General features: G+C 40.6%; 1 protein-coding gene across 1 annotated transcript in view; it reads left to right on the top strand.

Annotated features, from left to right (window-relative positions):
• Positions 1–22078, top strand: part of LOC119657175 — a 42529-nt gene extending 20451 nt beyond the window's left edge. The window contains exons 2-8 of the mRNA XM_038063962.1: positions 10130–10266; positions 10323–10496; positions 20598–20752; positions 20819–20966; positions 21023–21202; positions 21261–21401; positions 21496–22078. Of these exons, the coding sequence (XP_037919890.1) occupies positions 10130–10266; positions 10323–10496; positions 20598–20752; positions 20819–20966; positions 21023–21202; positions 21261–21401; positions 21496–21645 (1085 nt within the window). The 3' untranslated portion in view covers positions 21646–22078. The remainder of the gene's footprint in view (positions 1–10129; positions 10267–10322; positions 10497–20597; positions 20753–20818; positions 20967–21022; positions 21203–21260; positions 21402–21495) is intronic.
• The last annotated feature ends 3514 nt before the right edge of the window (positions 22079–25592 follow it).

Here is a 25592-nt window from a genome sequence, read left to right as displayed (position 1 = left end):
TACACCAATAGTGATTAGCAATGGCCTATTGCAAGGACGCCTGAACTTTCGTTATGTATGTAACCCACAGTCTACAGAAAAAGTAATTCTAACACCATGTCGCGTGGCATTATCGATATTTGTTTACAAGCTAGCTACGCCGCGTCATGGCGATTTCACTGGCTTGTGTGCCAAAATTTCGTCTTAAAATATACGTTGAAGTCAGTGACAATTAACCGCGAAAACATCCCACACAAGCCTGCGTCCAATGTCAGTGTGAAGGAAAATAGAAAATATATTTCGTATAATTAAATCCCCTTTTAAACTTCCTCACTTTAAATGAACATTCTGAGAACTGTTTCCCGATAATTGTATAACATACATACATATACTTTTGAAAACAAATAACAGCACTACTTACCTATAAAGATTACACATAGGGGGTTATTTGAGTAAAGTAACGCCCACTATGGCATTTTCTAGATCAAACAAAATTTATAGAAAATTTACTGAGCTGTAAATTAAAATAAAAGTCAAGCAGATAGAGAAAATGCAAGAAACAGAAAGTACAATGAAAATTAAACATGTTTGCGAATGCCAATAAATTGTTTTACCGATTTTTAAGATATTTCCTGTGTACATATCTTACTTTCTCCGAAAATTACGCACGTATAGGTGTAGTACACATAGATACAATGAGCGAAATTGAAATCCGAACAACGTCGTACGAAATACGTAAAGGAATGGCAGCCCAGAGACATTGTGTATTTGTCAAAAATTTATGATATGCCGAGATAGTGACCCGAAACATAAAGCGTGAAAAACACGCATGTGCTGGTGTCCAAATGTCCCAAACTACTCAAAACCTCTCTAAAATCCTCGGACTGCAATATTAGTGAGAACTTGTTGGATTATGTGGACGACAGACTTTGCGAAGGTCCAATTTCGAGCAAAAAATAGTTGATGGAACGTCTTGTCGATTAATGGAGAGAAATTCTTACCGTATGTGTCAAACGTTTATCGAACTCATGCTACTGGTCAGTGATGCCTGTATACGATGCTAAAAGTCTCCATACGCAGTGTCAGCTAGTCACTGTTTTTTACTTTTTAATGTCATTGTTACGATTTTTTAGCTCTGTCCGGATTTCAATTTTGTCTACGAAAATACATAGAGTTTCTTTTGTTTTTCGCCCTCGGCTAAAACCCTTGCCGAGGGCGAAAAACAAAAGAAACTCTATGTATTATCCTTTTTCGTTGATTTTCTTTGCATTGTATCCGACAGACTGTACATTTTCGAACATTTATGTGTTTGGTACGGCGTTGTCAGGATTTCAATTTTACTCACTGTATGTTATACTGATACGAATATATACATATTTTTTTGCCAAACTTTTCATTGAATGATTTCCTCTTTTGTTTACTTTCCCCGCTATTTACCCAACACAAGTAATCCTGTATTTTATTCATAGATTGTGACGTGAATTGCCATAAAAAATGTGAAAAACTGACGGCCAATTTATGTGGTGTTAATCAAAAATTGATTGTGGAGGCTCTTTCCTCTGTCCGCCGAGGTATTTATTTGTTTTGCGAATCCATAAAAGTATTTCGGATGCTAAGTCCAAGAAATATTGTTTAGTAAGTAGTTCCAGCAATTTGCTTCATCTAAGTTCTACGGCTGTTCCAATAAATAAAAATGATATCTGCATGTTAGTTTACACACATACATATACACAAAAGTTTTCAAACTCAAGAAACTTTTTGTGAAGGTTTATCACACATGCCACGTTTTGTAAAATTCCAACAAATTATCTTTGATCAACCGAAATAAAATGAGACTTTCCCAAAAGAAAAAAAAATGTAATTTACGAGTATTTATTCATTTATTTACTCGGAAGACTCTTATTTATTTACAAAAACTCATTTTTCCGTTTTGAATATGAGCAAATTGACGTAATATCTCAGATTTATTCAGGAGGCATTCAAGGGAGATTTTGACACTTTGAAATTATTTCGTGGTATTTATATTAATATTTATAAATACATTCCCTCCTAATGATGTTTCCAAGGTTTTTTCGTTTTTTTCTTTAATAACTATACAGGTGGAACCCATTCCTTGAGTGACTTTCTTCGGAGTGGGTGACATTTCGGGCGCCATCCTATCGAATAATATCACTTGTCCTTGTAAAGATCCTGGTGTAAAAACTAAAGTTAAACCTCCTATGATTCATATACGAAGAATAACAAAAGGTCGATGAAGAAACTACTAGCAATGTTGGGAAAACAATTTTCATATTGTTCTCATTAAAAAAGGATAAATCAATAAAACAAAAATACGAATCTACTCGAAGGATGGCTTTAGAAAGGTAACCAAGGGTTTCGTGAAGTCACGAAGAAATACTGAACATCAAGCTTAGAACCGGCAAAAGTTAGTATATCATCACCATCGACGGCGCAACAACCGGTATCCTGTCTAGGCCTGCCTTAATGAGGAACTCCAGACATGCCGGTTTTGCGCCGAGGTCCACCAATTCGATATCCCTAAAAGCTGTCTGGCGTCCTAACCTACGCCATCGCCCCATCTTAGGCAGGATCTGTCTCGCCTTCTTTTTCTACCATAGATATTGCCCTTATAGACTTTCCGGGCTGGATCATCCTCATCCATACGGATTAAGTGACCCGGGCACCGTAACCTATTCAGCCGGATTTTATCCACAACCGGACGGTCATGGTATCGCTCATAGATTTCATCGTTATGTAGGCTACGGAATCGTCCATCCTCATGTAGGGGGCCAAAAATTCTTCGGAGGATTCTTCTCTCGAACGCGGCCAAAAGTCCGCAACAAAAATGTAATATATCGTAATCATTAATTAAGCCCAAAGTTGCTCCCAACAAAATAAAAAAATAAGAATTCATCAAGTTAGAATATGCGGCGAAACCAGTGTGACTATGAGCCGAAAAAGAATAATTTTATTCAAAGTTGAGTTTAATCCAGGGGCTTGTAATTTGGATAAAAAACATTCATTTTGCATAGAAAAATCACATGAGCATAGTGGTCTAGTATTGTATCATGCATTGTGCATGAACTGTCAAGAATTAGGCCACACCAGATAATATTGTATTCTCTCTAGCGTGTGCGTCGTTCGAGTTGAGATCCATAAAACCGTTTTAAGACCCAAAAAGACACTACAATGAGAAGCTGCAGTAACTGGGTACACAACTATACCGCTAATATGTAGAATATAGAGGATTGAAAGTTTATAAAGCGTGAGTTACAACGCACCGCCTGTTTAATGCTAGAACCCAATCAATATTCAGTTCCGATAATTTGCCAGCCACATTTATTACCGTGAAATGCAGGGTCAAATCCAATCGAATATAACATCCCAAAGCGTCGTGCGTCAAAGCATTATATTGGTTAGGTTTAGTTGTCACTAAGCATACACCTTCTGCTGCGTTAAGCTGCGCCTCTTCAACAGTCGTTTCTCCTGGGATATCGGATCTTCGAGCTTCCGGTGGAGGGTCACCCAATGACGCAGCTACTAGTATCCACATACCAGATCAGCCAGTGACATTAAACAACGAGCCCCTTACTTAAATCATGTTGTAACTTGCTCTACACCACCCATGCAGCAGTCTTCAAAAGCTAAGTTGGCAACAGATTATCCTGTTCCTACGTCCGCGCCTGATTCACTTTTACGCATCGTTATACCTCCCAAACAATTGTTTGTCTCGAGGTTTGCCTTTGACATCTGCTCGGATGATATCCTAAACTATGTTAAAAATAAACTAGGATACATGCCGACACCGTTTGCGCTGTACTAAGTTAACGAGAGCCAACAATCCTGGCCGAATCATAGCGTCATTCAAAATTACCTACCCACATGACACATGAAAGGATTAAATCATCTGTCGTTTTGACCTCCCAGCATTTTCATCAAGGATTTTCAGCGACAAACTCACCCTGTAAATTTCGAGAAAAATCGACGCAATCATCGTCACAGTTAATGCCCATTTGCCTATACTACCAAAATATTAGGAGTCTCAGAAACAAGCTGCTGGATTTTAGATTATCAGCAATAAATGATATCATCTGTATATCTAAAACTTGGTTCGATTCTAATGTACACAATGGACAGCTCCTCAACAGATACTCTGTGCTTCGTTGTGATCGATTTGCAATTGTCAGATAAACTCATGGGGGGGGGATACTGTCCCGATCATATCCTTTCCCTATCATATCCTTAAGTGCCCGTCCTTCCGAGTCGTTCATTGTCCTAATTGTCCACGAATTGCTCCGTTTATAATATTATTATCTACCTTTCTTGTTCGTGTCCAGCCTATCATATCGAGGAATTTCTCGAGGTGCTTTCGGATATCTTCTTAGTCCAGGATATTTGACTTTACTTTTCATCCTCTACGGAGACTTCAATCTTCCTTCCCGCTGTTAATATCAAATTGGGTTATCATACTTCATGTTCCTCTAAATCAGCTTGTCAACTTCTTCGGGATCATTTCTCCTCCGTTTTTACTCCTAACAATTCATCTTACCTTTGATTCCTCTTCATCTATTATACCCTCCATTCCTGTTCTGAATCCCTCCATTGTCGAATTCCTTCACGCAAACGTCGACGTTAGTGGCGGTTACGGTCCCGATGGCATTCTGAATCTCTTCCTAAAAAATGTAAACCGAATATCACCTTTCCCCTTACGGCGATTACGGCGGTCTACACGGGGCACTGGCACATGGGGGACCATGCCGCTAGGCTCGGCATACCCTACAACTCGCATTGCTGCGGAGAAGGAAGGGAAACCCTTATGTACTTCCTCTGCGATTGCCCAGCTCTGGCTAGAGTCAGGCTGCGGACACTGGGTAAACCATTCTTTGGAGACCACAGAGAGATTTCTAGCTGCAGGGTCGGAGAGCTGCTTTCCTTCGTGAATGCTACGGGCTGGCTCTAAAGATCCGAGCCGGCTGGACTCTGCCTCCCTGCTCCCATAACAACAGTCACGGTCTTAGGAGTTTGTGGCATCAAAACGGCGCACCAAAGCGCTAATTGACCACTGATACCTACCTACCTACCCATCTCCCTTCCCCTTACGATAATTTATAATAAGAGCTTTTCCGGACATGTGGAAGGAAGCTCGCACTATACCCTTACACAAAAAAGATAACAAAACCCGAGCCGAAAACAACCGACCAATATGCATTACTTCCTCGTTCTCCAAAAGTTTTAAGGTATAGAAAAGACTGCCTTTCGTCTCGTTTCGGTCACCTCATTATGAAAGAGCAGCATGGGTTTCAACCCGGTTGCTCCACTGTGATCATGTTATTGGATTTCACCAACTTTGTTGAGAAGTCGTTAAATACAAGAAACGACGTCCATACAATCTATATTGACTTCTTCAAAGCTTTCGATTCCATTGACCACTCCTTGTTTCTCACGAAACTCTGATCGTATGGATTTCCGACTAGTATTCTCTCTTGGTTAAGATTTACTTAGATGATAAAGTATATCAAGTCTTCTTCAATGGTTGTACCTCGTGTCCATTTCTCCCTCGTCGGGTGTATCCCAAGGGTCGCCTACTGATCAATTCAGTCAAACCTTGACACATTATCCCAAGGGTGCGTTCGTAACAAGTTACCACTTAATGTGAAGAAATGTTACTTTTCATGCTATTCACTAAAAACTTCTCCCGCGACACCAGTTTATTATCTTGATGGCCAACCCTTAGCCGTGATTGCCCCTTACAAGAACCTTGGTTTGACCTTTGACAGCAAACTCCAATTTAATTTTCATTATGTCGATGTGTTCAGCCGCGCTTCCAAAATTTCCGGCTTTATCCTTCCTTTGATCAATTCATGGATATCCATTCCTCAGTCATCGTTTATAAATCCTTCGTCCGTAATATTCTTGAATATGCTTCAGTAGTGTGGTCCCCTTGCCATAATTGTGATTGCGATGCAATTGAATCTGTACAAAGGAGATTTACTTGATTCCTAACTTTGAAAAGAACATATCCTGAACGTCTGGCAATCCCGTAGATCTTTGACTGACGCATGTCTCCCTTTTAAAATTTTGTAATGGCTTGATGGACAGCTCTGTAGCCTCCAAAATTCATTACCGTGACCCATCACACAATATTCGCAACCTTAATATTTTTTCGCGGAGCTCTCGTACTAATTCAACTCCCCCTTGCCTAGAATGTTACGAGATTATAACCGTTGACAGCTTGGTTCTCTGGCTTCATTCCTAGCCGCTCACAAAAATTGATTTATTTACACTTTGTAATTTTTGGTTTTCCTTTTAGTTTCGATATGCACTTACATGCAATAAGTAATTGCAATATTCTCCGTTCATTGTTAATCAAATAAATAAATAAGATTCCGCTCATTTGCCTTTCGAAAGTGAAATTAATTGTCCAAACTGAACAGTCAGAAAATTCAAGCAAATTGGACTTAAGACACCGCTCAAATTTTCAGAAGTGTGCGTAGATGTCGTAGTTTCATTTTAAAATTTGTTTTATGATATTTAGGGATATCGAATTGGTGGACCTCGGTGCAAAACCGGGATGTCTGGAGTTCCTTATTAAGGCAGGCCTGGACCGGATACCGGTTGTTGCGCCGTTGATGATGATGATTTATGATATTTGCCATTTTCTATACTTGTTTCATGATATTTTCCAAACAAGCTTTGCAAAATGTCAAATTTTATAATCGAATAACACATGGTGACAACACACTTTAAAATTCAAAGCAGCATACCGCATTTAACATACGGTTCTATCAACCGAACCCGAGAGCTCCAGTTTGAACAATAGTCCGAGCATTGAGCTAATTTATAGCGATTAAAGTTCAATATGGTTGAAACACTACATTTTCACGACTTACGTTACCTTAAGGATTTCAACACTGGATCTAATGATTTTACCGCGTTTGTTTTGAGAAATCATGGCAAAAACAAAGTTTGAAATGTAGCTGCTCCACATTTGTGAAAACTTGAACGGTGTCTTAAGTTCAACACGGTTGAAGTTGTTGGATGGGAAGTTTCGACAATTAATTTCACCACCTTAAAGCAAATGAGCGGAATCTTGCAAAGTTCCTCTATAGTTAGAGCTATAGTAAAGCGGCTAGCAAACCGTAAAACACAAATACACGGTGAACTTCTTTTATTTGTTTTCGACACTTTACTATGGTGATTACAGGCACATCGCTTTGCTAGCCGTTCCTTTATATTTCCAGCCTAAGTCATCACAAAGCTGCAGTTATACGTTCTTTGAAAGCACACGATATTGTTCTATTTCTCATATCGGAAATTCAATTTGCAGAAAAAATAGTAAATTCAATGTTCCCATCTTTGGTGTTAAACACCCTAGAGAGCCAGAGGCGCCGCTGAATCGGTTCAGCGGTAATGATTCAACGTGAAAGCCAAAGTGACCGGAAAGAACTTCATTCAAGGACCCTTATTATGCCTGCAAATGATATCAATTGATCATCTATTTATTCTCCCCAAGACATAAGATAATACGGAAACAGTTCGCTCAGCTTTTTGAAAACTTAAGGAACAAATTTATTGCCGCGGGAGAAATATTCTAACTGAGGATCGAAGTTAAACTCCCTGAATTGTAAACAACTGTGTGAAACAATCTTAGGCAAAAAACATTAAAAAAATATTCGAGTTTGGAGTTAGGAATTTCACGTCAATGTATAAGGGCACAAACAGTCTATGAACTATGATGAAACTATGCCCAAGGCGTACCAATTCACGGCCTTCAGGATATAATATTATCAGTTCTTTCTCTTCTTCTTCGCCTTCTTCAACCTTCGTCCCGTTAAAAAGGAGTTTGGCTGGTCTTCACTGGCTGCGCCATTTTGCTCCGTCAAAGGTCTGGACGGAGTTACGAGGCTTTCAGATCAACATCCAGAGCATGAAGATATCGTTGTTTCGTCGTGTCCCAACAGCTTCGATGTTCAGACTAATATAGAAAACTGAGTTCTCGTCAGCGCCAATCCATACCATCGAAAACATCTCTCTCGCAATTTTTTCACGATTGTACAACCCCATATCGATCGTGGATATGCTCATTACAGATGTGATTATGACTTGTTATGCTACTGATCCGACGTAACATTTTCGTCTCCATTATCGCGAAACGCCGTTCATTGTCTTTTATAGTCGACCAACACTCGGAACTATATCGAGTGACAGAGCGAACGACACTGCAGTAAATTTCGATACGTTGATCAGTCAATTGTGGAACGGCACTTCATTCAAGTCGCGCTGGTGCATGAAACAATTTCATACCGCAGTTAATAATTGGCTGATAGTATTGATCCGAGACATGCTTTTCGTTTTATTCAGATTCAATTCTGAGACCATTTCATTTTTGAACAAGTTGCTCGAAGAAGAAAATCATGGGTGCCAACAAAATCCACTAAGGGGTCGTCACATCACTGCGTGTGCCGAAGTCTTTATCCCCGTGGCATCAGCAGCCAGTTGCCTTTTCGCCGACGCGGCGCCGACGTTAAAGCATGGGTTAGCACGTTTCAAAACCTTGTGTTGAGCCTCTGCCAGAAAACATATTTCCCACCATCCAGACTCCATGTTTGCGGCATATAGGCGGTGAAGAAAAGAAACATTGTGAAAAGCATTGCCCTCTTCTTCGATCTGGAAAGGCTGTTTGACCCTGTGCCTATAATTGATAAAATACCTTACGTTCAATATGTAATTATGTCTGATAAAATAACACGCCGTCCAAATTGCTGGAAGTATTTTTAAGAAATGAGATATTTTAAAAGATAAATAAGTTTACCCAAATAAAATAATGTTGAAATTTACAAATTTTACGTCTCAGGTACGCACGATTCTGAAAAACTTACAGACCATCATCCTGCTTACCAAATTTATGCTAACCGTGGTGAGGATGATTTAGGTACTATTTTGAATATTAAGAGTATTTTGAAAAAGTGGTAAGAATTTTAAAATTGGCTTGAAAAAGAAAATAAAACCAATTCGAATCGAGACGCTCCTCCATTTTTTTGCCAGATTATTTCAACTCAGAAATAGAATTCATATTTGCCGCAATTTTTTTTAGAAATATATTTCTCGCTTTACTAAATATTATTTCCTAGATCATATTTGTTGGATGTTATTGTTGATAACATCACGCTTTGAGTCATTTCATTTCGATTTAACCGACTTTTTTGGTTTGAATGTAAAACAATTATAATTTCAATAATTTTCAACTTGTAAACAAAAACGATGACGTCATTCGAAAGAGGTTTGGTATATCTTCATCAATTTCCATTTAAGGGGGTCATCCCGTATGAAAGCCGTTTTTTAGCTTTTTTAGAAACTTTTGGGAATAACTGGATAAAGATACAAATACGAATTTTTTTCTGCTGCCACACTAGAGGGCACTGCGATCATCTTAAAGAAGTAAACGGCATTGTAACGTGTAGATTTAACTACAGTCCGTGAAATAGGATTATTAAAAAATATTAAAAGCTAAATTTTTGGTGCAGTGTTAATTTTTTTTTGTGAATCTTAATGTTTTTTTACGTCTTCTTCAATGAATAAAAAAAACTACTGAATGAATCGCAATTATCCTAGTTTGCGGACCGTAGAAATATTTTCTGAATAAGTCGTGAAAATTTCAAAGAATTTCGTCGGATAGATTTTGGGGTATGGCGGCAGCCGATTTTCAACATGCAGTTTCGAAAAAAATACATTTAAAAAGTTGAATGCGATTTTTCGCCATAAAACCTCAGCTGACCATTAATCTGCTATACCTAGTCCATAAACCTTAGGTTTCTTGAAGAAACACATGCACAGCCTACGAGCTTTACTACGGCGATCGACATAAATCTGGCATGTGACTTATCACGGGTTTAACACTATAGTAGCTGAACGATTTCGAATATCAAAAAATCACTTTGCCTACTATATCTAGATACAATTGATGCCAAAAAAATCTCGATTCCGCAGATCCGACACACGGGATGACCCCCTTAATTGATTTTAGCAGGAATATAATTTTCAAATTATTTTGTTAAAAGTAATTTTGATTTTTCTAACAGTGAACAATATTTAAATTTTATTCTTAGAACAGAATTTTTCTCCTACTTAAAAGTAATTCCCGTAATTACAGAAACTTCCTACACATTTGCACAATTCCAAAGATCCGGACGAATAACAGCACCAGCAACAATTATTCCTAGGTTTAAGAAATACTCCGTAGAAGACTTTCATTTTCTTACAGTTCTTGGCAAAGGCAGTTTCGGAAAGGTAACTGAATTCTTAGAATTATGCTATTTAAAAAAAACATTGTTTGGTTACTTTAGGTGCTTTTGGCCGAGCTTAGAAATACCGATTATTGCTATGCAGTAAAGTGTCTCAAAAAAGATGTAGTTTTGGAAGACGATGATGTAGAATGCACATTGATCGAGCGAAAAGTATTGGCTCTAGGTACAAAGCATCCATATTTATGTCACTTGTTTTGCACTTTTCAAACAGAGGTAAGTAACCACTAAGATTTTGATTTTAAGCAGCATCTATTATTATATCAATTAATATTTTCGTAATGGAGAATCTGGCAACTTTGAATTTTATTTTGTACCGTATCGCAGCTACAACGAGTGGTCGAGGTAGCTCGTTTCCCCAGATTCGAATCCCAGTCATTTTGGATGTTTGTTTTCGCATTTGTGCTGTGCCGCTACTCTAGACTTATCAACTCCACCGTACAGGTGGTATTCTCTCCGATGACACGAAGGTGTTTAGTTGGTAGTCCGACGGCGTACTGTTGCATGAGTCTAATACTCTGTGCGCCAACGCGTCCACCTACCCTACTCCCCAAAAAAAACATCAAATATTAATACTCGGCAGCTGATATTACTAAATATTATAATGCCTATCGCTAATACACAAGGGAATGAAATAATGGCAGCAAAGAATCCCCATCGGTAAAAGGTATCACACACCAGTCATTTTTATATGACAAAGCCAGCCAAAAGAACAGGGAATCATCACACTAGTAGATTCACGGTCGATACACGTAATAGTTACCGCACTTGGCAACCGTCACTGCCACTTGTACTACGAAGAACGATCATGGTTGACATGTTTTGCAATGAGATATCACATACTCACTTTGGTGATGTCAGTGATGTGGTCTTTGGTGATGTTTTTATCGCGCTCGGTAATGGCTACTACATGGCCACTTTAGGGTGATATCAATTTTATAATATTTCATATGTTATTTAGCCATCTCTAATATGTTTACTTCTTTCGAAATTTGCAAATTCATCCCAAATTCTCAATCAATTTCCGTCAACGCGTGCGCACCTAATGGGTTCAAATTTGATTATTGGGCCAACATTCAAACTTTGGTACATTTTCATCATCATCAACGGCGCAACAACCGGTATCCGGTCTAGGCCTGCCTTAATAAGGAACTCCAGACATCCCGGTTTTGCGCCGAGGTCCACCAATTCGATATCCCTAAAAGCTGTCTGGCGTCCTGGCCCACGCCATCGCTCCATCTTAGGCAGGGTCTGCCTCGTCTTCTTTTCCTACCATAGATATTGCCCTTATAGACTTTCCGGGTGGGATCATCTTCATCCATACGGATTAAGTGACCCGCCCACCGTAACCTATTGAGCCGGATTTTATCCACAACCGGACGGTCATGGTATCGCTCATAGATTTCGTCATTGTGTAGGCTACGGAATCGTCCATCCTCATGTAGGGGGCCAAAAATTCTTCGGAGGATTCTTCTCTCGAACGCGGCCAAGAGTTCGCAATTTTTCTTGCTAAGAACCCAAGTTTCCGAGGAATACATGAGGACTGGCAAGATCATAGTCTTGTACAGTAAGAGCTTTGACCCTATGGTGAGACATTTCGAGCGGAACAGTCTTTGTAAGCTGAAGTAGGCTCTGTTGGCTGACAACAACCGTGCGCGGATTTCATCATCGTAGTTGTTATCGGTTGTGATTTTCGACCCTACACACATTTTGTTTTTCTTAAAAATGCACTCTGATTCTACGAGTATATGAAATCAAGACATATAACAGCAACCTGAGCGCATCCTACGCCAGTGTATTTCATTACTTTAACCGTATTGAGAAGAACTTCCCCGACTTACGTTTAAATCAATTTTGATATTTTCATATTGAAGCATTCTTTTTTACAAGCTTTCACATAACATAATCAAGAAAAAAGTCGGGAAACCGGAAGCTGCATGCTTTACGTATGAAAGGTTTTGTGTATTTCTTATATAAAGATATTTGAGTGTGCATTTGCTCCATTAGTACGTAGCACGTAATATATGCATATATTATGTGAGAGAATCCACTTTCAGGTGATATTAACATTCATAGTCTTCAATTTGCAAAGAAGCGACAACTTTGACCAATTGTAACTTTGTCAGTAACAGTGCGATTTCCACCAAACTTGGTAAAATTATGCTTTATCTGATAGTCTATATTAATGCGTTCTTGGTGCTAGGATTAATTTAGGGGGGTTTTGCAACCAATTACTAAAAATTATAGTAATATACTAATATAATATAACTTTATTTGAAAGGATATCGGTACGTAAGGTATTTCGAAGCCTAGGCCCCATATAGTGGCAGCCTCCTGCTTTTTTTTTTAGATTTTTCGGTTCTATATTTTCTGAGAATGGGCCCGTTAAAGAAATGATCATTTTGGACACTCTACACTCCCCACCTTTCCAATAAATGTCAAAACTAAGTACTAACCGAGATTTTTCATTGGATACCCCAGATGGTTATATTTGGTGAAAAAAAATGTACAACCTCTTTTTGCATGTAAAGGAATCCAACCTCCCTCGAAGTAAAAGGATGTAACTCACTGCATGAGTGAGCGTTCTTAGTTCCCACCTTTCCATCAAATCTGGTGAAAGTTGCTACCGTCTCCGAGAAAATTGCGTGTGACGAACAAACAGACAGACATTAAACCGATTTTAATAAGGTTTTGTTTTACACAAAACCTTAAAAAGTGTACCGGTGGAGATTAATTGAGTTATTTGAAACATTCGTTGATGAATGTACTAATCTGAACCTTTAAAATAACTGCTTCGAGAAGTCGCCAGCGATTCTTAACAGGTCGCTTACGACTGGAGAAGTGGCATCCCCGAATAAATAGTTCTGCGTCCTAGATGGTAGCCTTGAGAAAGCTTCTCGGTGAAGAGCGAACCGCTAGTCACCGATACAAGTCGGGATGGGGTGGGGGCATTGAGTCGGTATTGACAGATCGCATTGCATTTAGCACTGAACCGTTCGTAAGTTCCGGGATCAAGAAGGTAAGATAGGAACTTTATCACCGAAGGTACACCCGCTGCAAACTATTGCGGCCCGTTCCCTTGCACACGAAGCGCTAAGATAGTTTGAACGGAGAAAGGGATGGCTCCGTTTGGACGCAGCACATAAATGAGAGATACCGTCATCTGCACAACCAGATAAAAAGGAAAACTCGCAAAATGATACTTCATCCATTATAAACCCTTCAGAGCGGAATCGGAAAGAGGTAGGAAGCAGTTAACATGATCCGTATCCTACAAATCAACATAACCGAAGTGCAACTGCGGAAGAGTTGCTCAAGCAGTTCGATGCGGAGGAGGAAGCTGATTTAGTGCGTATCAATGACCAATATCGTAACAAGGACTCAGCTTCGCACCGCCTCGACTTATCAGGCACCGTTTCCACTTGAATTAGGATTCTTACTTTCTTGGGATTCAGTGTTTATGGATACGCGTCCCGACAGGCGTGTTAATTACGCCTGAACAGTCTACAATCTACCCGCATGCCTTTTGAACGGAAAACACCATACATGTACCGATAAGCCGGACGGCATCATCAGTGGAATTCTGGCTGTGAAAAGCATTGAGCATTAAATTATAAAATAAAAATGCTCACTACCTGGAAAATCGTCGGCCTGGCGTCTTATCAACCTATTTTTCAGCCTTTGTCCCGTTCAGAAACAGAGCGGTTCATCTTTATCGATTGCGCTGTTTTAGTTGACCAAAGGCCTGATCTGGATGGAGTCGCGAAGCTCTCAAATCACCATCCATCGTATCAAGCCATTGTTGTTCCATGCGTCCTTTTGGTCGTTTGTAATCGATTGGGATTTTCAGAGCAATATTGGCAAGTGAATTGTTGCACAATTTTTCTACGATCGGTGTAACCCCATACTGATAGCGGATATCTTCTTTTCGGATGTGATCATGACTTGTTACGCTACTGTTTCAGAGTAACATCTTTGTCTCCATTACTGCGAGACGCCGTTCATTGCCTTTTATAGACGGCTCCGACTCAGAACCATAGAGGTAAGGTACACGACACTGTGATAAATGTTGGATTTGAGAATTTCGTTGATACGTCAACCAAGAAGAACGCCAGTTGTGGGACACTACTTCATCCAAGTTGCGCTAATGCGTGAAGCAATCTCATAACTAAATTCGCCATTGGCTTATAGCGAGGCGAACGTACGCAATTGCGAGTCGCGTTGGCCAATCCCTTGGAAGAACAGAGCCAGAGAAAGCCAATGGTAAACAGACGGAGAACAACAAAAGCAATTCCGTTTGGTTTTAATTAAATTAAATTATATTATAATATATTTTGAGTCTGGATGGCTCAAGTGGTAGTAGTGTAGTGTACCTTTAATGAAATACCTTGAATGAAGTGCTCTAGCACACTTCAAGGTCTTGAACCAATATGGATTGATGCGCCAACGATTACTATTATAATATATTTGATTTGTAGCTGTAGAAAATGCATGTAAAAGTTTTTAAAACTTAATCCCAGCCTTTTTATGAAGATATTAAAATTAGATGGTGAACTTCACAGGCTGATAGCATTGATCCGAGATATGTAAATAGATCAGTTCTGGGTAGGTTACTGCCACCGATCGTGATGGTGTTTCATTAGAATTGGTCAACAATAGTTCTTTTTTTTATTTTGATTCAATCTGCTGTGGTTCATGAGGCGATTAGTTTATTTTCGGACCAGCCGCTCGAGATCAGTTTTGCTAGGAAAACATCATCTGCATAAAGCAGTATTTAGGCATTGGACGTTAGATGTCCCGTGTAACAGTGTCCATAACATCATCTGCATGAAGCAGTATGTAGAGCGCTAGACTTTGGATGTCTCGTGTAACAGTGTCCATAAGAAAAACAAAGCACAAAAGGGAGAGATGAGAAGCATTCCCTTGATGAATGCCGACAGCGACACGAAGCGGTTTTGATACACCCGTCGCACTTCGAATTTTATTTTTCGGATCATGGTAGCGCAATTACCACAAAACATATCAGATGGCACACGGTCAAACGCCTTCTCTAGATCAAGAAATACAATGTAAAGAAGACGATGCCTCTCACGGTATTTCTCTATGAGTAACCAGGTAGCGTGTGTCGCGTCAAAAGTTCTCCAGTTTTTGGCAAACGCGGCTTTATTCACGGTCATTCGAACGATTTCGCGAATACGGTTGTCAGCAATGGATTCGAAAATCTAAATGGTAAGACAGGACTGCAACCAAATCGGGCGGTAATTAGCACATCCTGCCGGGGACCTTTTCTTTTTCCATATTGGAACGGAGGCGCTTTCTTGCAAGTCTTTTCTACCCTGTACCACTGTGTTGGATCCCAGCTCTTCTCTATCCAGAACTTAGTTGCGTCAACTGTGAGATTTTTCCGCCAGTCATCAAATTGTTCTATTTTTTTTAATGGCATCACAAATATCTTCAGGGGCAGCGATACAAACACCATATTGATTACCGAAATTGCAATGTGCCTTTTCCGAAGAACTCTTGCGAGTTCGTCCGTCTTAGGACCGGGGCCCACCCTGCCCCATTGCCTGAAGTACTTATTTTCGTTTTTAACGACATTGAATGCATTTTCTTGGCCGGTCTGTCGCGGGACCTTTCACGAAGAGAGATCGTGTTAAATTTAGCATAAAAGATGAACCCCAACTATACTTTATTTATCCCTTTCCCTGATCTCAGCATTTTATTTCTTTTATTGAGGATAGTACAAAGTACGTTGCCTTAAATCATCCTCCTTTATCTGGACTTGGAACTAAGAAGGGTACACGATGTGAATAACATGGCAGGGTTTGATCTGGCCTCACATATCATGCGAAGTTTTTTTCAATCCATCGTCGGTCGCCTGACAAATCAGCCGAAGCTCGCCACCGATTGTCTGTGTGGACTGCTCAGGTGCCGTACGCAAATAGTACCGATCTCACGACCGTGCCACTTGTCCTTTCTGGAATATTCCGCGGAGTATAAAAGGGCTCGTATAGTTTAGTGTAAAATAAATTGCGCAATCCAGTCGTATGAGTCTAGGTAATCAAGAAGGTAACAATTGGGCCCGCGGTGGGATTACGCAAGCCAGAATGGTTAAATTCGAGAGCTTGAAAGTAGAACAGTTTAAAAGGAAGCTGTTAGCATTCTATCTATCGAAGGTCGCGAGGAAGTAGCTCACATAGCAGCTCTAAAGCAAACTATTATACATGCAAGAGGAAAAAAGCAGGACAAAATGAAAGGCAGGCTAAATTTATGGAAGAGATCAGAAGATGGAAAGAGGAAGCGGGTGCACGACAAAGATAAAAGACCAGCAAAAATTACGGAAGCAGTAAAAGAACAAACCGAAAACATGAAGAAAGTCATCGGAGCACTCTAGACATGTGATGAATGTTAGAAAAGGGTTCAAAAGAATTAAATGGAAAGATAAAGGAATCTACGGGAAAGTTATAGATGACTGTAGAAGAAAAGGGCATTCTAGAAGTAGCAGAGCAGTAAACGGAAAGTTCAGAATGTTTAGAGAATGGCCTCAGTAAGTCTATGAAGAAGCAAGAGTTGAGTGGCAAGATGTATCAAGAAGTTAATAGAAAGATGGAAGTAATGCGTCAATCCGCGGGAGCATCTAAGAAGCTGTAAAACGGGAGAGGAAGCTGTCAAGTTGCATGAAAGTAGCAGTCTGGATAGTCAAAAATCACAAGAAGTGATAAGGCAGAAAGTGAATAAAAACCAGGATCATAACTACCGAGGAACAATAGACCGCGAGGAAGAGGTCATAAGTCAAGGTGCAAAATAGCAAGATAAGTTGGCAGACGAAAAGTGTGAAGAGGCGAGAAGCGATTGATAGGAACTTGAGATCTTTCAGGACAGAGGTAACAACAAGCATATGCTGGACGGTAAGAAATCTAGCAACAGTGTACAACTCGCATAGTGACTTGAAAATGATGGTCCGCCAAGTTGAAAAATTGATGAGCGTGACACTTATGCGCATTTTTGGAAACAAGTGCCATGACTGGAGTAGAGGAAGATTCGTAACACGGAATCATAAGAAGCGGAAGGGATCAGAATGGATGGATACATGGACACGGAAAAGACAACAATTTTGGGATAATTATTATGAAGAAAGCGAAGAGATAGATAGAAGAAGATCGGCAAAATTGAAAAGTAAGGAGGGTACACAAGTAAGTATCGTAGGGCGCAGTGTTTATCATTTAAGTGCTACGACAGAGAACGTCAATGTAAATCTTAATAATAACAATTAGCCACGATAACAAAATTGTATAACGAAAGCGAATAATTAGTTAGGATAACTGTTAGGATAATTTGGGTTCTTAGCAAGAAAAATTGAGAACTCTTGGCCGCGTTCGAGAGAAGAATCCTCGGAAGAATTTTTGGCCGCCTACATGAGGATGGACGATTCCGTAGGATACACAATGACGAAATCTATGAGCGATACCATGACCGTCCGGTTGTGGATAAAATCCGGCTCAATAGGTTACGGTGGGCGAGTCACTTAATCCGTATGGATAAGGATGATCCAGCCGGGAAAGTCTATAAGGGCAATATCTATGGTGGAAAAAAAAGACGAGGCAGACCCTGCCTAAAATGGAGCGATGGCGTAGGTCAGGACGCCAGACAGCTTTTAGGGATATCGAATTGGTGGACCTCATCGCAAAACCGGGATGTCTGGAGTTCCTTATTAAGGCAGGCCTAGACCGGATACCGGTTGTTGCGCCGTTGATGATGATGAACTGTTAATAGATGATTCTAATGCCATTAAGAAGATCTCGTCAAAGGTGCCAACTGTATAAAAGGACCGGAAATCCGCCCACAAAATCAGTCTAGTTCTCGAGTTGAAACAGATCGCATCGGATATAAATACACCTTGAATTGTACCAGCTGAAGGAGTTGTTCTATAATTAATTATGCAGTAGGGTTGAATAATTTAGTATAAAATAGACGCTTATATATAAGTTATAGAACAGGTTTTTGTCTAGTGCTACACGATCCATTGATACGAGTCTACGGAAAGCAAGTACGTAATAGTATATATTTTTACATAATGCCTAGATATTTGTCAGCTGACTACCTCAATATAGGATAGAGGATATTAATTAGATGCTGCTGCCGCCCAATTTCAATTGCTATACCTACTGCGGGCGCTCCATTCTTTGTCCTATAACCTTAGATGTATTTTGAATTTCAATATTAGATTTTGACTGTACATTTTGAATATGATATACTTTTGAAATCTAATAATAATAATTGTTGGCGCGACCAATTGGATCAAAGCCTTGAAGTATGTTAGAGCACTTCATTAAAGACCGAAACGTTACACTACAATACACTGTAGAAGGCAATGTGAGCAGTATTGCGCTCGCCCGTAATTATTACTCTGATTTGACTCAGGCACTCATTCACAGTTGACGACAGCCAAGAGCTCTAACCACTGAGCTATCAGTGCACATATTTTTGAAATAGGTAAAAAAAATCGAAATAATAAAAACTTGTTGTTTCTTTTCCGTTGATGTGGATATTTATTCTTGCAAATACCGATATTTCGGGAACCACTTGTTCCCTTCATCAGTGCTAACAAGTTTTTTAAAATCGTCAGATTGTGCTACTACCTTAAGTTGTCATTTTCTGACCTCTTACTTTCATTGTTGCGACGGATATCTAAATTAAGATCTACTTCTGAAAGTATTAATTGTGACCTTTCATTTAATACCACGCATGAATACACTTCAAGAAGGATTGTCCACCCTCTTTTTGCAGGTATGGGATAACGCTTTTAATCCCATAGTTCCTATATATCCACCAAATTTAATTTCAGTCTATGTATGTGTATAGCCATTTTAGAGGAGAGTGCATGTGGCGAACCGAACAGTAATATTTTGATTAGGAACCATAGTTTGAAGACTACTATGAAATCATTTTACCAAATTACATTTTATCGGGGATGAGCTTCTTATCAAACATTGGATTTACCCAAAATCCACCACCAACAAATCACCGAAAATTTTACATATGCTTAAATGCATAATACATTCTTCCAATTTTTTCATTCTTCCACAAAATATTGGGTTGGGGAAAAAGAAGTGTCGTATCTGTGATCGAAATTTGACGCTTTATTTAACATACTTAGAATTATTCGATTTAAGTCAAATATGCGCCGTTTTTTTCGCAAACTTGTTGCCATTTAGATGGCAACTTCATTATCCCCCCCCCCCCCTTATAAAACCCCCCTCCTTATTTGCAAAAAACTCAGACAGCCAGTTTTCGCAAGCCTGTTTTGAGGCCAACTTAGTAGCACCAAGAGCGTTTGCATGGACCGGAAGAGATTGTAATCACTTGGTGCCAGGTCCGGACTATACCGTGGGTGCGATATGACATCCCATCCGAGCTCCCGTAGCTTCTGGCGGGTCATCAAAAATGTGTGAGGCCGAGCGTTGTCCTGGTGGAACACAACACCATTCCTATTGTCCAATTCTGGCCGCTTCTAGTCAATTGCCTGCTTCAAACGGTCGAGTTGCTCATAGTAGAGGACCGAATTGAGGGTCTGGCCATAGTTGAGCAGCTCATAGTGGATGGTCTCCTTCCAATCCCACCAGTCACCATCCGCTTCAAAAATGGGTCGAATTCGTTCCGTTTCAGTAGTGCATCCAAGTAGTCCAAGAGATTTTTTTGCGTCAACATCCAGCAAACCAAACATCCAGCTGTTTTTGGAATTCAATCTTCTGCAAATGGTTCCAAACGGTTTTATGATCTATACCCACTTCCTGGCCAATCGAGCGAATGCTCACATTCCGGTCTACTTGGATGTTTTCGACGATCTTATCGGTTTCTTCAACGATTGGCCTACCAGTACGGGGTGCATCTTGGACATCCACTACACCAGAACGAAATCAATTGAACCAACGGTGTGCTGTGCGAATCGTTGCAGTATCGGGCCTATAAACTTCACAAATTTGTTCGGCGGTCTTCGTTGCATTTTTACCTCTCAGGTGGTAAAAACGTAAAATATAACGAATTTCTTCCTTGGTGGACACTATTTTTGACGCGCTATAACTTGAGACTGAAAGGTCCGATAACAACACTGTCAAAGAGACACTTGTAGCACAGATTGTCATCTGCAAATCGCCATATAGTATGACCCGATGCAATAAGTACAACACAATGTACACACACATGTTTAAATGTCGCCATCTATTGACAAAATACGACATTTCTTTTTCTTCAACCCAATATCAAATCAGTATTTCTACTTGGAACATGTCATGTACAATGCAATGTTATCTATTATAGAGTCACCTATTTTTTGTCATGGAGTACCTGAATGGAGGCGATCTTATGTTCCATATTCAACAAAGCGGAAGATTCCCCGAGCCTCGAGCGCGATTCTACGCTGCTGAAATCATATCTGGATTGAGGTTTCTGCACAAGAAAGGAATAATTTACAGGTTAAATTAGTAGAATACAAGAAATAAGTCTGAAAATAAATATGAATGACGAATATGGTTTTGTAGGGATTTGAAGCTTGATAACGTTTTGCTAGATTTCGACGGCCACGTTCGTATTGCCGATTTTGGAATGTGTAAATTACAAATTTATCTCGACAAGACAGCTGACAGCTTTTGTGGAACACCCGACTATATGGCGCCTGAAATCATAAAGGTGAAAATCTGGCATTCGAATAGAAATAATATTTACTGAAAGTTTACATTCCCCAGGGTGACAAATATAACCAAAATGTAGATTGGTGGTCCTTTGGAGTGCTTTTATACGAAATGTTGATTGGCCAATCACCTTTTAGCGGTTGTGACGAGGACGAATTATTTTGGTCAATCTGCAATGAGATCCCATGGTTTCCAATTTATATTACCCAGGAGGCCACAAGCATATTGAAAGCGGTAAATACACACTGATTCTAGCCCTTGACCATGCACTACTCAAGACTTTCAATTTCAGTTGCTGCACAAAGATCCATCCATCCGCTTAGGATCACAGTATAGCCCAGCTGGAGAAATTTATGATCATCCCTTCTTTAGGGAAATTGACTGGGAACGTTTAGAACGGCGGGCTATCGACCCGCCATTTAAACCACAAGTGGTGAGTGCTGTTGTTTACATTTACATAACATACTTATGAATTTATGCTAAGTTGTTTAACAGTTTTAGTTTTACCACATATTTCTCCCTTTCAGAAACATCCGTTAGACACAAAATACTTTGATAAAACATTCACACGTGAACGAGTTCGCTTAACGCCTATCGATAAGGATATTCTACAGTCTATGAATCAGGCACAATTCGAAGGATTCTCATACACAAATCCAAATGCGACACTCAATTGAACTTCATTTGTAGTCACAAAATATGATGCCAGAATATTCACTTTCTCCCGGTGAATTAGTGTACGTAGTTGGCGACTATAATATTTTGAAGGGTGAGAAAATGCAAGGAGATATTCAATTTCAAGTGAAGCTTTATTCAACTTCCCAGCATTAATCCTAAACGTATTGAGAAGGAACCACTCCTTAGCAGTCCTGTCGCAAAAGTACGTGTTTGTTTTTGTAATTCATTATGCAGGAAAAAGTGCTGCGATATCTCGCAATGGCTAGGAAACGTGTCTGGGAAAAAAGAGACAAAAATAAGCGGGTAAATTTTCCCACATTGAGAAAAATTGATGCTAAAGTTCAAGATGGCTTTAATGATAATTTATATGTATGTAAATAATTACGCTGCTAAATGTAGATAAATACACATTTATAAAAAATTATTAAATAAGTGATTTTGTCTGAATTCAAAAAGGATTAAAAACAAGAGGACTAGACAGGAGGTGAAACTCGAAAAAAAAGCAGAACAAACAAGTCGGGAAACCGGAAGCTGGACGCTTCAGGTATGAAAGGTTTTGTTTGTTTCTTCTGTGAGTATAATTGAGTGTAGAACTATCCCATTTGTACGTAGCCTGTTAAGAATATGCATTTAGCATGTCAGATTTAGTACTTCGGGTTGTAAATTTACACTGTAAAGAAAACACAACTACTGTAACTTTGTTACTAATAGTATGATTTTGATCAAACTTGGAGATAATTTGCTTCATATTATATTTTATACTACTACCGACTTTTATAACTCTGAGATAAACTTAAGGGGGGTTTTACTCAATTATTAACTTAATTTGAACAAATATCTATATGAAGAGGCAGCTTCATGATTTTTTTCAGATTATTCGGTTGGGTAGTTTCTGAGAATGGGTCCGTTAAAGAAATCATCACTTTCCACCTCTCCCACTTCCCGCCTTTTTAACAGATCTCAAAACTAAGACCGGCATCAAAAAGTATTAGTCGACCTTTCATTTGATACCCCACATGACTATATTCGGTGGAAAAAAATTTTACACCCCCCTTTTACATGTATGGGGACCCCCCTAAATCTCAACGTAGAAGGATATCACTCATTGCATGTCTGGGGGTCCACAGGTCCCACCTTCTCACCAAATTTCATGTCAATCGGTATAGCCGTTTCTGAGGAAAGTGCCTGTGACCGACAAAGAGACAGACAGACAGTGGCGTATGACTCACAGATTCGACTGGTGGAGCGGCGATATGGGCTTGTGGTCGACAGGCAGTACTGCAAATCAGGCAGTCAGTGGCTTTATGTGGGCGAAAATAAGTGGTGCATATGTATACAGCTGCTATGCCCCCCCAAGTTTGACGCTGTCTGAATTCGAGCAAATGCTTGATAATATTGTTTTCGTCGCGAGGGGACGAAGTCCAAAGGTGATTGCTGGTGATTTCAATGCTTGGGTCCTAGAGTGGGGCAGCAGAGAATCAAATGCTAGGAGGCGCAGTTTAATAGAAGCTTTCGCGCAGATGGACATGATTTTGGCTAACGAAGGTGCTGTAAACACCTTTCAGAAAGGGGGGTCAGGCTCAGTTGTAGATCTGACCTTTGTCAGCCCTTCGCTGCCGCGTCGTATGTCCTGGTGCGTCAGTGAACGCTACACCCACAGCGATCACCAGGCAATCTTCTTTGAGACATGTGTCGAGCCTCAAGGCAAAGAGCTATTATGCCCGAAACCGAAAAAGATTTCAAGCTGGTCTGCAAAATCTTCGGATGAGCAGACGTTCATAGAGGTGTGGTTAGATCAACCTGATAAAGCAGGCGCCTCTACGGAAAGAGCCGTCCATCTGACTCAATCCATCGCCAAAGCATGTGACGCGTCCATGCCTAGGAGGTGCCCATTCCCCAGTAGAAGACCAAACTACTGAATGATGAACTGACCGGTCTTCGATCAGCCTGCCACCGAGCCAGAAGAGCGGCTCAGAGGGCGGTAGGTACAGTCGATCAAGGGCAGAAAGAGTGCGGATACAAGGCAGCCCGCAAAACCCTCAAGCTCGCCATCCAGCGAAGCAAGAGGAAACGCTTTAAGGAGCTCTGTTCAGAAACGGACATAAACCCGTGGGGGAGAGCTTATGGAATCGTGATGGGACGATTCAGAGGCCGTTCATCTCCGCAGATCACGTGTCCCACCCTCTTGCTGAAAATCATCCAAGGGTTATTCCCCCAGCAAGAGGAGAGCACTGACACATTCCAACCACTTCTAAATGTGACGGCAATCCCGCCAGTCACCAGAGACGAGCTGCTGGAGATCTGCGGTAGAATGGGAGACAATAAAGCGCTGGGCCTGGACGGAGTACTGAATAAGGCCCTTAAGCTTGCCGTGAAATCCAGGCCGGACATATTTGCTGAGTTCTTCGAAGCGTGCATGTCCGAGGGAATATTTCCAGCGGCATGGAAGCGACAGAAGTTGGTACTTCTGCCTAAGCCTGGTAAACCTCCAGGTGAACCATCCTCATACCGATCCATATGTCTTTTGGACACGATGGGGAAAATGTTAGAGCGGGTAATCTATAATAGATTACTCCCGGTTGTTGAGAGCCAAGGTGGCCTTTCAAATCGGTAGTATGGGTTCCGAAAAGCCAGATCAACCATTGATGCCATCAAATTGGTTACTGGCTTGGCCGAAGATGCAATCCACGAAAGGGTAGTACCAGCAAATATTGCGTGGTAGTAACCCTGGACGTGAAAAATGCATTCAATTTGGCCAATTGGAATCTAATACGGAAATCCCTAGCGAAGGTTGGTATTCCCGCCTATCTCGCAGCTATCGTAGATAGTTATTTAACTGAAAGGAGGCTCTGGTATGACACCGATGACGGACCCCAGGAGTATGTTGTTTCCGCGGGTGTCGCACAGGGCTCCGTATTGGGCCCACTACTGTGGAACATCATGTACAACGATGTATTTCATCTTCCGCTTCCGGTGGAAGCCACAGTGGTGGGTTACGCTGACGACATAGCGCTGATTGTTGTCGCAAAGCATCTCGAAGATGCTGAGTTATACTCAAGCGAGGCAATCAGTGCTATAAAATGTTGATTAGAGAGCTCTCGTCTGATGCTTGCGGAGGAAAAAATGGAAGCGGTCCTCATCACGAAGCGCCGGAAGAGAAATTACGCCTGTGTTAGAATCGGGAATCATATCATCACTTCCAAGCCGACCATCAAATACTTGGGGGTGGTGATAGACAGGAAGCTCAGCTATAAGCAGCACGTACAGTATGTTTGTGATAAATCATCGACTGCTAGTATGGCCCTGGCGAGTATGATGCGAACGTAGGAGGGCCACGGCGTACCTCTAGGTTGCTTATAGCTAGAGTGGTGACCTAGCGAGGCGTTGCGGATATCAGGTAATACTAGCAAACTGAATGCAGCCTACAGGAAGACAACTCTGAGGGTATGCTCTGCCTTCAGGACTGTCTCAGATGATGCAGCATTCGTCATCTCTGGAATGATGCTGATTGACATCTTGGCAGATGAGATGGCGAATATATACCATGCGAAGTCAATCTCTCCCTTATTGCAGACGAAGAAGAAGCATAAATAGATGGCAAGAGCGGTGGGAACGCTCGGAAAAGGGTCGGTGGACTCACAGGCTTATTCCTGTCATCAAGGAGTGGAGAGACGACACGGTGAGATTAACTATAATCTCACCCAGTTTCTCACGGGACATGGAGGATATCTCCAATACCTTCACAGGTTTAAATTGGAGACCTCACCCGACTGTCCAAATTGTGATGGAGTCCCAGAGGACCCCGAGATTTGTGGAAGAAAGGAGGAATCTAGAGGAGAGGTGCTGGTACCAGAAAATCTAGTGCCGAAAATGCTAGCACATCAAGAGAATTGGGATGCGGTCAACTCCATGATTGCATCTATTCAAGATAAATTGCGAAAGGCAG

This window comes from Hermetia illucens, chromosome 5 (assembly GCF_905115235.1).
Source record: "Hermetia illucens chromosome 5, iHerIll2.2.curated.20191125, whole genome shotgun sequence".
Lineage (NCBI taxonomy): Eukaryota > Metazoa > Arthropoda > Insecta > Diptera > Stratiomyidae > Hermetia > Hermetia illucens.
The sequence above is the reverse complement of the archived record's forward strand: the minus strand, read 5'-3'. Positions and strand labels throughout refer to the sequence as shown.